At 36.4% G+C, this 12915-nt stretch overlaps 1 protein-coding gene across 11 annotated transcripts in view; it reads right to left on the bottom strand.

Moving 5' to 3' along the window:
- CASK (calcium/calmodulin dependent serine protein kinase) overlaps positions 1–12915 on the bottom strand; it is a 201447-nt gene that overhangs the window by 61037 nt on the left and 127495 nt on the right. For 8 of the 11 annotated variants that reach the window (XM_027635964.1, XM_027635988.1, XM_027635954.1 and 5 more), the window contains 3 exons: positions 12038–12121; positions 10379–10478; positions 5197–5214 (listed from right to left, as the gene is read on the bottom strand). In XM_027635964.1, coding sequence (XP_027491765.1) covers positions 5197–5214; positions 10379–10478; positions 12038–12121 — 202 coding nt within the window. The remainder of the gene's footprint in view (positions 1–5196; positions 5215–10378; positions 10479–12037; positions 12122–12915) is intronic. The other 3 variants (XM_027635970.1, XM_027636027.1, XM_027636008.1) reach the window with 1 other exon arrangement.

Raw genomic sequence — 12915 nt, 5'->3', positions numbered from 1 at the left:
GTGTTTTTTTTTTTTCCTCCTGTCCATTGGTTGCCTTGAACAGGTGACTGTAAAAGGAAGTTTCCAAGAATGTCCTTAAGGAATTTTATGAGAAGTTCTGACATGACTTTGCTAATCCCTCAAAATCACAGTTCTACCTTATGCTTTTTTTTTTCACCTACAATCTTATGTTGCATCTACTGCCATGACTTCCATGCATTTACAGATAACGTGCCACCTGCATGAGAAAATGGCACAGTAGCAATACACTGACAGCATGTTAGTGCATAAAAGAAAGTGATAGAACAATTCCACTGGCATTTTTTGAACACCTAAACTCTCTCTGTTACTGACATCTGGTCAAAAAGCTTAAAAGTACCTTTCAGAAGAGTTTTAAATTCAGAAAAATGATACTAACTACATAAAATAAAATTAACCAACCTTTACAGCACAACTGTTTCTAAAAAGATTCATATTCTATCATATTTAAGCTAAATTTCCAACCTTTGGGAAAGTATGAAAGCAGTCAGTAATTATAATTAAAGCTTGTATCCTCTTGAAATAGGATTTAATCTCCTTTCAACATTGCAAATGCACCCATTTTAGCCTCAGTACAGATGATAAAGGAAGGATTTAAGTGGGTTATTACACAGTCATGCAAGCTAAAAGCTCAGATTTCTCATAGTCTGTAGCAGTTCCAGACAGAATCTACAAATATGAAAATTAGAATGCATAAATATTAGTAAGAAGAAAGTTGACTAACTAGACTGTCTGTGTTAATTTGTTTTATAAGACTTCCTAAAGTAAACTTTGTTAGAAAATGCTGCTTACTGCCCCAGAATTTTCAAGTAGCCACAATCACTTGGGTGAGATGAATCTCACCCTGCATCTTAAATTACTATAAAAATAGATGCACACACGATTGCACAGGAAAGGTTGCAATTCCAGTGACACAAACAGAAGTCTCTTCTCTGAAGAAACAGTAACAAAGTCGACATCAAACCTGATTCTGTGAGAAGATTCTAGTAACTGTGGATTCTACTGTAAATGCACACATGATCCCAGTGTCCAAAGGAGCAGTGATACTCTGGGCCATGCACACAACCTTGTCTTTCCTATTCCCATAAAAATACCTAAAAAAAAGATGGCTGCAACAGTTCACAGTTTCCTTGGGGCTACCAGTTCTGAAAAGTTGAAAACTATGGGCTCTCATATACTACAAAGAAGAAAAAACACATCAGAATGTTTATGACAGTCTCCTGCAGTCAGTACTAGTACATTAAATGCTTTCATAGGCAGTGGAATTACTTCTAAGAAGACAGAGATGAGTTCAGCAGTTTTCTGCCTACAGATCTATTATTTATCAGAAAGCATATTTGCTTTATAAGGCAAAAACTTGGGATTATCTCTTTACCCAGTGCACAGTCAAAGTTATGACAGGTAATTCGTGCAGGTTCTGTTACTGCATTCATGGAGGTGGCCTTTCAGAAAGAGTTCTCTCTTACAGCTGAATTCTATCTCCAGACTCTCTGTGGTTCTCATACAGCGCTTAATACCACCTGAAGTTGGTGTGGACACTGGTTCATCCAGCTGGAAGCAGGCAAAACTTTGTTAAAACAGTGTTGTTATTACAACATGGCATCCAGATATTCTGGTCTGGAACAGGTGGTTTGACTCAAGAAACTGAACTTTACAGGTAGGGAGGAGTTGCTTAGTTCTCCCAGAGAGAAGAGAGTAAAAGACAACTTTAAGTACTTCCAAGAATTGTCTATACTGTATTCTCCAGTACTAATATGTCTCCCTTCACCACAAAACACCCCCAAAATTTGCTTTTCTGCAGCTCAGCAAGCCAGGCAGGTACAGCTGGCTTACTCTGTTATGTAAAATGCAGCACAGAGAATTCGGGGCTTTTTCATGTGACCTGCAACAGTGTATGACTGAATTAGTGTTTAGGTAAAGAGACTTAGATATTGCTGCAAAACACAGGCTACATTCTGACTACAAACACATTCTGAGAGAGGGTAAAAAAATACTTTGATTTATTTTTTAATACTGAAGATTACAAATGCCCATTTAAGTCTCTTCTGACTAATGAAAACATTTTAGAGGAAGTCTGACATTTTTTAAATACAAAACTATAAAACTACAACCTTTTTGCCAGTCTCCTGCAATTAGTATGCCAGGAAATAACTCCGCAGAAGAACTTGTAGTAACCATTATAATAATAGCATGTTTTTATTAATGAGCCACTGAAAAAATCTAAACCCCTTAGATTTGTAGAACCATATAAAATTAAGTTCCTGACACCAGTCACTCATTTCTATCCTATTCATTATTTACTCACTATTCTTTATGTTCTGTAAAAAGGTAAGTAACTATGTCTTGAAGATTTTACAGTGGTTTTTAACTGACTAACTAAGGCTTTGCTGTTATTTACCATTTCTTTATATATCATATTTCAGTCCTTATGCCAGCCAATTTAAAACCAACAGAAGCTGATTTCTCTGAACCTTATCTCTTGGCTGCCTTGTGTGCAGCTGCTGGAAATGAAATTAAAAAACAATTCTGGCTCTTAAAGCACAGGCATTTCAGAAGGCAGGATTTACATTTTACTTTGTGAAGTGGTCTGAGGCTAGTATATACAGCAAGGGTAGAAGAAAAACCATCAGAAATTGTTAGTTTTTAGAGAGATCAAATATTAGAGTCACTGGATACAATCTCAAAAAAAAAAAAAGCAAAAAAAAAAGCATGGGGATTATTATAGAAGTACAGACCTTTCCACTACTTGTACTAATGTAACTTCTTAGATTAAGAGGAAGCCAACTGAGTATCAGATGCTCTTCATCACTTTAATCAACATCTGCAAAAATCACTGGAGTTGAGATGCCTCTAATCTCACACAGTAATTTGTTGCTCTTTGCTGTTCACTGTATTCCAGAGCAACTAACTCTGCAAGGACAGATGACAGCCAAAGCAGGTGTATATATATGACTATAATAGTTTAAAATAAGGTGGGAGATACTTGTTTCACATATACACAGCACTGTAATTAAAATGGAAGGCAAGTAGGGACTCCTTCTCAAATTTGACCTATAGAAGTGTTTAATGGCTTCTTCCTTCTTGAACAGAAAACAAACAGCCAAGTGCAGACACCCTGTAAATCTACAAATAGGTTCCTACGTGCACACAGTTCTCTGAATGCTACTGGGAAGCAAACAAGTCAGTAATAATATATATATTTATGTATATATACACATACACTATGTGTTTATAGTTATATACAAAACAATCAGGAAGACTCCAGGGAGAGAACTAGAAAGATGGAGGTTTATAGAGATGACAGTGAAAATGTAGAAACACAGCAGTTGGCGCAATGGAAGGGTACTGGGATTTACAACTAAATTAAAGGTAGGAACACCTATGGAATACAAGAAGGGAAAGAAAGGTGTGTAAAAGTCAGAAAGGAAACCAAAGAAAATAGATGCAGGAGAGAAAAACAGGGAGGAGGAGGAAAAGACTAAACAAAGAAAAAAATTTAAAAGAAGAGAAAAAAACCCCAGTAAACAAAAGATAAAGTGTTCCCAAACAGAAGAAGGAATGCAGAGGAGTGCACTATGTATGGAGAAACAAAAAGGGAGGGGTGAAGGGGAAGTGGAGGGGGGGAGAGAGAGCAAAGAGGGTGCGAAGAAACTGATGCCTGGTTTTGAAGATGCCTTCCTTTAATTCTGCACGCACAGGGGGCACTGTGCCATGCATGTCTCCAGCTTTCCCCTGTCTCCAGGCTTGAGACCTTCACATAAAGTTTGCCAATCCTTTTTCCCAGTTATCCTTCACTGTAAAACTAGTCACAAATATGAAAGAAGGCAGTCTAGTGTGATGCTAAAGAAATATGCAGTGAGAAGGTACTGTTTTTGTTGTTTTTCAGACCAGACCTACACCTTACATGTAAGTGCACTCATATGCAACTAAACAGATAAATATTTTAATAAATGAATGCCCTTCACTGTCACTTCCTTAGACACTTTCTTCCTCATTGCAAAAATATATGGAAACCCTGTTCTGACCAGCATGATGGCAGTACATCCTCAGTAAATTTGCTGAGGGAGTCTCTATGCACAAACAAAAACTAAAAATCATGGCAGAGGCTCTGCATGAGGTTTCTCTTTTTCCCCTACAACTGTAAAAAATAATATTATTGCAAAACTTTATATAAAAATCCACTGAACTCTCGCTCTTGCATTACTGGACAGGCATTCTGAGATGGGAAAATAGGAGGACAAGGAACAACTTCCCCCACAACCTGTAAGATCAAAAGAATAAACCAAATAACAACCACAAAATCCATGACTTTGATCAGAAATGGAGACATGGACAAGTGTCTTGCTGCCCTGACCTACGTGTGAAGAAGAGCTGTTAGCCTACAAGTCTTAAAATGCAGCTGGAAACCCCCCACTTTCTACAGCTTGTTTTTGAATTTGTTGTTTTTGAAATGGTTGTGGTTTGTATCAAAGGGTCTAGAATTTCACACCTTCTCCTCTGTCTAGCACAGCCTGCAGGTTTTAGAAGAGCTTGCACTTTCAGTCTCTCATGATGTGTGCAGTTAACCTGCAGCAGAACCTCCTCCCTATGTGCCAATAACATTCCTTCATTGAGGAGATACATATTGGATAGTTATTTAAATCAGGTGTATGCATATACACAGCGCATATGCATATATTGTGTATCACATCAACACAGAAGGATAAAGAAAGTTCATGCAAGCGTAGAGCAAGAATGTAATATATGACTAATACTGCAGTATATGCTTGGTGTTAAGAGAAAAAACGCCCATTAGTCCATGAAAACAATTTTGGAACAAAAACGCAAACCCCAAACATTTTAGCCTTTATTAATTTAATGAAAATTAGATTTTATTTCAGTTGTGTTGCAAATATGAAATATTGAGGGGGAACTAAACAGGTAATTTTAATACTGCCTCTGAACTAGAATCTCCAGAATTCCCTGGAAATCATAATACTTCTGGTTAATTATACTGTCAATTATATTATACCACAGATAGGTTTAGTAAAAACCATACAGGCTATTTTTTTTTTTCGAACAGGCAGTATTAAAACCTAAAATAGCAAGGAGAAGCAAAGAAAGCAGATTTTTCAAACATGCAAAGCCACACACCATAGCTGAATGATATGCCTTAAAGGAAAACAAAGGGATACCTACTTTCTGCTGCTAGAAGTCCTAGTAGGAAGGCAGCGTTTGGACAAACAACAAACAGTATGAAGATCTCATCACAAGCGATTTATAAAGCTGCATCCTAGCACACTAGTTTAGCCACAAAATAGTATGAACAAAGTCACAAGGACCCCCACCCATTTTTTTAATAGGGTTTCCACATGTGAAGCAAATGGCACTTGCGGGCTGGGATGGGAGGAAAAAACCACTTGGCATTGGGAAGGTAGCACATCTATGCAGTGTTAGATATCTGTAATATCAGATTTCTCCCAGCATTGATTAAACTATTTTTAAAAACTCATGGACAAAAAAGAGATTTCTAGTAAAAAGGTGAACTGATAAACTAATTCAACATACTGCAAATGATGCAAATTGATATCATATTAATATACTCATACTTACTAAGCAGAATTTAGCAATGTTATATTGAAATCAAAAGTTTCAGTGAGAACCATTATGAGAACCATTCAGAAATATCATCACCTTATCACTGCTTTTAATTAACAGTGTCTTTATGCACTTTAAAAAAAATTTAATCATATCAGAACAAAGAATAAATAGCTGAAAAAATCATAAAGATAATAATGAAGTATTGGAAACATGCAAACTCATGATCTCAAAACTGATAGTTTTGCTTGTAATACTAGAGAAGGAATTAATAACAGGAAATTATAAGGTGAACGTAATTTTTTTTCCAAGCACTCATACTTAAAAACGTTACACAACAGCCTTTGCAAATATTTACAAAATCAGTGGTAATTTCTGCATAGCAGAAGTATTTCTTTTTCTTACTCATATTGATGAGATACGAGGTTTTTAAGATATGGGCTTATATTGCCCATATTTCATGAAATCAATCCCACAAAACTACTAATCACTCTAACTTGTGAGTTCAACTAGTTCCATGTAGGTTCCATGTAGTGATCTTACAACTTGGCCATACACGTGCTGTTTGATCTCACGCTGAAAAACCATCACATTCAGACTTTTTCCCATTATTATTACTTGCAAATTTGAAAATCAAGATCTCATGCTGTTAAGAACTTCTAACTTGACATGATAATATAGAGTCTAACAAGATAAAACAGAACAAGAATTTCAATTTACATACAGCGACCCCGAGACAAAATACCAAACTGCATTTGTGAAAATGCCACATGAAAGCAGTGCCCTGCAGTTTGAGAAAACAAGGTAGAAGCACTGATGTGACCTCAGCGTGGCTGCTTTCTGTGCAAGGCAGAAGCTCTACTTCTACGTTCATCTCCTTCCAGAGTCACCACAGAGCTCACACCCCACACACATTGCAGGAAGCACTGTGCCAGAGCCACAGGTATATGAGTACCTTTGGTCACTCAGGCTGCTGTAAAATATGCTGCTGTGGTTACATCGAAACACAACATCAGAGGATGCCTTACAGGAACCCAGAACTGTTTGTGGCAAAAAAGCCACTCTGAAACCTGTTAGTCACATTTCAGTGTATGTGTGCTACAGACCAAGCCAGTCAAGCAGACATTATGGAGTAACAAGCACCTTTTTAAAGGTTTGCTTTAATCTAAAAGTCAGTTATGCAGTTTTCCAAAGGCTACGGACTATCCACTGGCTTATCTCCAACACTGACTTGGTAGTTCCGAAAATGTGGCTACAAAAAGGTTTTGGAAAAGCAAAGTTATAAAAAACTCTTTGATTTATTGTTTTTTCGAACTGTTGGCCTGAAAACTTGAACATTGTGAATCTACTTAAAACTCCAAAGTAAACTAAACAGTTTTCCTCAATCCAGCTTCCCAAGTCAAAATGTCAAACAATTCCACAGCCTTTCTATGGGCTGGAAAGGCAGAATGGGGGAAACTGAAGAAGCAAAAGGAAGGAAAATGAAATGCTTTACATGGGTTATGTTCATTCTTCAGCCTGAGGTACTGTTACCAAAACACTTGAAAACTACACGTCCGTATCCTCTGTTTGGGGACAAATGGTCAGCTTGTGACAGAAGTAGAGGAAATCCTGTCTTGAGGTAATGTGTGATCAGGAGATAGGAGGGCCAGGGCACAGGGCAGGAAAGGGGAAGGGCAGCAGAGTGAATTTCTCTGGCACCTTAGGTACTTCATGGTTGACTTCAAATACTTTCTACTGGGCCGATTTTTCTCCTGTGTCAGATTTAGCCTGTAAGGTTGCTGATTGCTAACTTCTGATTTATGTTTGTTTCAGCATATTAAAAACATCCAAAACATTTGTTGCCTTGGAAAATAAACATTTAACAATGTCCTGAAAACAGGCAACCTGAAAGTCAAATGTTTTACATTCTAGAAGAAAAGAACACTTGCAAGAAGCTTGTCAGTTGAGCTGTTTAGTGGCTGTACTGAAGAAGTTACTGAACACAGGTTATCACCACTAATCTTTTAGTTTAAAAATACTTACCTAATTAAAAAAAGTATTTTAAAAGCCTTCATCACACTCTTTCAAAATTCAGCAAGACTGATTTCTGCCATGTTACCAACAGAACGATAGCAGGATGAAGTTAAGATCTTCAGAGGATGGTTGCTGATGAAAAACGAAACCCACCCAGAACATGTAGTGGGAACCAAGAATTATCAAAACTCTATCTAGATTAAAGGAAGATGTGTACAGAAAAAATACCTGGTTGACTTTAAATGGAATTTATCTCTGTTCATTCCCATTTAATGCAGTCAAGTAATTTGCTGACCCTCACTGGAAAGCTCTCTAATAAGAATATCCTTTGTGATTCTGCATCTAAAAAGGCCATCTGACTTGCTACTTGTAGAGTCTTCATATCCCAGTGTAATATTCTGGTAATGTAAGAAGATGATCAAAGATTCCAGCAATCCCAAATTCACTGAACTTTGAGGAAGAACACCTCGAGACTAACTTGGAAAAAAGACAGAACTGAAATTTTCTGCGTGTGGAACAACCTGGAGTGCAGGATATATAATGTGCATAACCTAACAAGCATTTATATTTCTGAGATATATCTCTAAAGGAGTTCCATATTTGCCTGTTTCTAACAAATCATTTAATTGCAATAATAAGCTTCACGAAATTTTATGGGAGGACTAAATAGGCAACAACACTTGAAATATTAAATGCTCTTCATTAGAATTTATGATCTGGAGTAACATTTTATGAGATGTTGGGAAGGAAATTTAAATTACCTTAAGATAGTCAAGCTTCCACTGCAATTTAAGAGTTTTATGTCTAATTTCTATAAACTAGCTGGTTTTAGAATCATCACTAGAGCTTTACAAGCTAGAAATTTTGAAAGTTTTATTAGTGTACTTCTGAAGAGGAAACAAAACACATTTCCACATCTAGCAACGGAAGAAGCTGTGAGAGTTGTGGTACCTTTGTTTGCAAGCCTCAGTGTTTATCCTGCAATATTAAATATTTTATCAGCTAATGTTGTTGGTCAGACAAACATCATGAAAACCACACACTTAGCATGGTTTCCTGATCACTGTGATCTCCCATCAGAGAGATCAACAATGTTATTTTAGAGAATAACTACCCTTTCCTGAGAAATCCAAGGTAATGTTTCAGTTATTTCAGAGATGAACACAAGATAACAGGGGATCCAGCCCAGATATTCTGTAGAATTTAACATGTATACTGGATTCAAGTATTCTGTGAGCAGAAAAAATAGAACTTGTACATTTCCTCTATACTGATATCTGCAGTTACATCACTCTGAGGAAGACACATGTCCTGTTGATGTGAGACTGAAACTGGAAAGAGGAACTGCAGTTTTCAGATTAGGAAAGTTGCCACTGTCAATCATGTTGGTGGCTATTCCCTATTCAAATGGGGGAAGTGGATGGAAACAAAAATAAAGGCACTGCAAGTAATTCAAGGTGAAGTAAAATCAACTTATTCTTTCTTTAAAAGCATAGGTGGATTTTTAACTACAAGTACATCAAGTATTCAAAAGCTGTCTGCCTGAAGTTAAGCCATGACACCGTGATTATCCATTTGCTATAAATGATCTGAGGTTCCTATTAATTTCTGTGGAAATGATGAACAGTGTGCATGCCTAAGGACAAAGCAATCTTTTAATTTAAGTACTCGAACTTGAAATCCAAGAAGTGGAATTGAAGAATTTCAACAAAAAACAATGTCACCCCATTCTTATATTAATGACACTGAAATAATTTGTAATAACTACTTGCTCATATGAAAGAGAAGAAAAGTTGTAATTAATATATGCAGTCAATAGGTAATTTTTTCACCTATAAAAATATTGGGAAAGAGAATTATCACACAGCAGATCAACACATGCAATTAAATTCCTGAAATGTGTTCTAGTAAAGTCAGTATACAGCTAAGATATTCTGCCAGTACTATTTGGTTATTTAGAAAAATAAAAGAGAGAGTCCTTTTGGTCTTCAGTTTTCCTCAGAAGTTCATTTAACTTGATCCTAAATCCTAATTTTAGGCCACCCTAGGCTTTTGCACTGCAAATGTTTTAAGTAATGCTATGTCAAAATTAAGATACACAACTATGACAGGGCTGTGTTAGTACACAGAGTGGAGGTTATTTAAATCCTTGAACATGGACTGTGGACAAAAGGATTGCTTAAGTCAGATCACTGTCCTGCCCAAGGCCCAGCTCACAGCACAGTACAGGTATTATCTTCCCCTCTGAAGCATGTTGGGAGGTCCCTGAAGTACCAGATCTCTCTCTGAAGATCTGGGGGTCAGAAACACTGTCCAATGTGCTTTAAAGAGAAGACATCTTAATCACATTGCTCTCTAAAACAGGAGATCAGGAAAATTTGGTACGCAGTGGTTTCTTTTTATATATAACTATCAGTAAGGCATGAGAACCTTGCTCCAGCCTAAGAATTCAAGACAAAATTTCAATAAGCTTTTGTACTCAAGTAATATAAAGAGAAATGTGAGGTTATTCTGTTATTTGTAATAAAATGTACACACGAGAACATATAAAAAAATCTGACTTTCTGTGGAAACTTAAAACTGTGCAGAGATCAGTTTTGTCAGTCATGAACACCATTAAGACTGAAAATTATTTATTCTTTCACATGTAAATGTTAACTTCATATTAAATTTTATGAAATCTCAAGAAATTATGAAACACTTGGTAGTCTAGTCAGTATAAAATTAAGACAATTGACTGCAATAAATGTACTTTCTGTTAAAATACCTGAGGAGGTGGGGTCTTCAGAGAAGTCTGGCAGCTCTTCAGGGGGGTCACCATAGAAGGAGTTGAATTTGTGGCTTGACACAGCTGCTAGTACTGCCCCCTGAATAAAAATACCCACACAGCCTAAATTACACAAAGAAGGATAAGAAACATTTCCAGACACTCTGGATCACTCAATCTCCCAAGGTCTCTCATGTGTTGACCTTCTCAGCGAAGAGCAAATAAATTTTATAGTCTTCAGCTCTGCTTCCCTGTTATCAGTGACCATAAGTGCTGGTCATACAATAATAAACAGTCAAAATGTTCTTTGTGAGGGAATACATGAGAACAGTCCTTTATGTGAGTAAACCTTAAAATAATAATTGTGAGGCATAAATTCCCACAGAACAATGTAATAAAATAACTAATTTTTTTCTCTTTCCCTTTTACCTAGACTCAGTGGCTTAGCAAGAATAGAAATTCACTCTTTAAAGCAAAACACTATGTTTTTATTTGAGAAATTGCCAGAATCTGACACTGACAGCACTAGAATATTTGACATCCATAATATATCTACATAAAAATAGTATAATTATATAGTTAATCTGACACTCCCAGAATCAGTGTTACATGGGAAATTACAGAACCAGAAAAATGGTCACCTGCTCTGACATATATTTACTTGTTTAAGTTAAATACAGTTTAACCACTCATGTTTAAATGCCTCACAGTTGTGTCAGTAGGCAAAACGGACAAATTTCATGAAACACACTGCAGAACAGTGCTTTGGATAAAATGGTATAAGAAACAGTAAAGGTATAAAAGCTCTCAGGAGACAAAATACAGGGGCCTCCCCAGGAAGAAATGTGGGAAATATCTGAAACTGTACCTAGAGCAGAAAAACACGTCGTATTCTAAAATGTACTAGCTAATATTTGAACGAAAGTACTACCTGGACATACAAATCACCTAAGAGAAATTGCTGTTTATCATGAACTATGGCAACTGGTGAGTCCTAATCACCAGCTACATTAAAATTTTGCAAAGCAGCAACTCCTTGTGTACACTTGACTCTGTGTTTCATTACCAATTGTAAAACAACTCATGAATTGTAATGCTCTATGTTTCTGTTAAAATTTTCTCAACCTTTCAGTGAATTTAAAAATGTTTCTGCTAATCTTTCCGAGAGAGGAACTGAAGAGAAACCATGTTGTTTTGGGCTAAAATGTTAACAGTCTTTTTAATTCAGCTAGGAAATAATCCTGTGTGTAGTTAAACATAAAGAGGATAAACTGAAGAATACACATTTGCTCTTCTTGAAAAAGACATTAAAAATGTTCCTGTTCTTGTAAATGTAACACAATAAGAGAAGTCACTGTACTATTCTCTCCAGTAATTCATATTACATGGAATTAATGAACTGATTAAAGATGAAGGCCTCATACACACCTTTGTTGATACCAGGCAATTTGCACTGAAATTTAGTTTGAAAACTATGCAGTAAGAAAAGATGAGCATCATTAACAATCATCATTTTAATAAGTATCTGTAAAGGCCCGTTACAACTTTTTATTTTATTGCCAACTTCATAGATTTCTCCTACCACTTTTAAAACGAATGAAATATCACACAAAATTCAAGTTGCACAATTATAGTGCTTTAACACTAAATTCAGTTTACCTTTAGTTTTCGTCTTGCATTGAATTTTCTCAATTGTTCTACTGTTTCTGGAAGATGAATCTTGTATGCATAGCGATCTCTCTCCTTAAAAAAACCCACAAAAAACAAACCAGAAGAACATTAAATACATGCTCTTCATATTCTCTTGACACTAAGAAACCAGACAAAAAAACGTACCAGTGAATAAGTATCCTAAGGAGAATGAGGATTTGTTCCAACTTAAGGAAAACTTCAAGAAACTAAAAGGGATTAAAATACTTTGAAAGCATTCTAAACTTGGGCCAGGGATATTTTCTTTCAGTAATTTTGTTTCCCACTTTGTAGACCTTAGTCTTTTGTTTTGCTGTTGTGCTGTTAGTCAAGTCTGTGGCTAGCACTGAACTCTGAAGCTGGCAAGCAGAAAGTAGTTCTGCTTCTTGGGATTCACAAATCCCAGTGAAACACCATGTTCAAGTTCTCTTTTAAGGGATGCTTGATAGTTTAGGTAAGCTTGGGAGATGGGATAGGATGGCTGGTGATACCAGGTGATGGCTTACAGGAAGAATTCTCCATTGCAGATGCAGATAAAAAAACCTGCAATGAATAACTGCAGTGACAGCAAGGACAAAATTTGCAGCAGCTGGCTACCGTCTTACCCTGTTCCAAATCATCACAGATGCTCCATACACTTATTAATTTAATATACATGTTTATCACATGCATCTCCTGAATCAGAGTGAAATCATCGTCAGAAGTAATTCAGTCACTCTACAACAGTGGAGATGTCTCTGTCTCATGCTGTATTTGGATCCATAAATAGTTTAGGAGAAAGCTCTGAGTCAGCAGGGAAGCTGTTTATCATAGCCAAAAATGGGAGGACTGAGCTTGGAAACAAAGTT

Source organism: Corapipo altera, unplaced genomic scaffold (genome assembly GCF_003945725.1).
Source record: "Corapipo altera isolate COAL_440 unplaced genomic scaffold, ASM394572v1 0, whole genome shotgun sequence".
NCBI lineage: Eukaryota > Metazoa > Chordata > Aves > Passeriformes > Pipridae > Corapipo > Corapipo altera.
The sequence above is the reverse complement of the archived record's forward strand: the minus strand, read 5'-3'. Positions and strand labels throughout refer to the sequence as shown.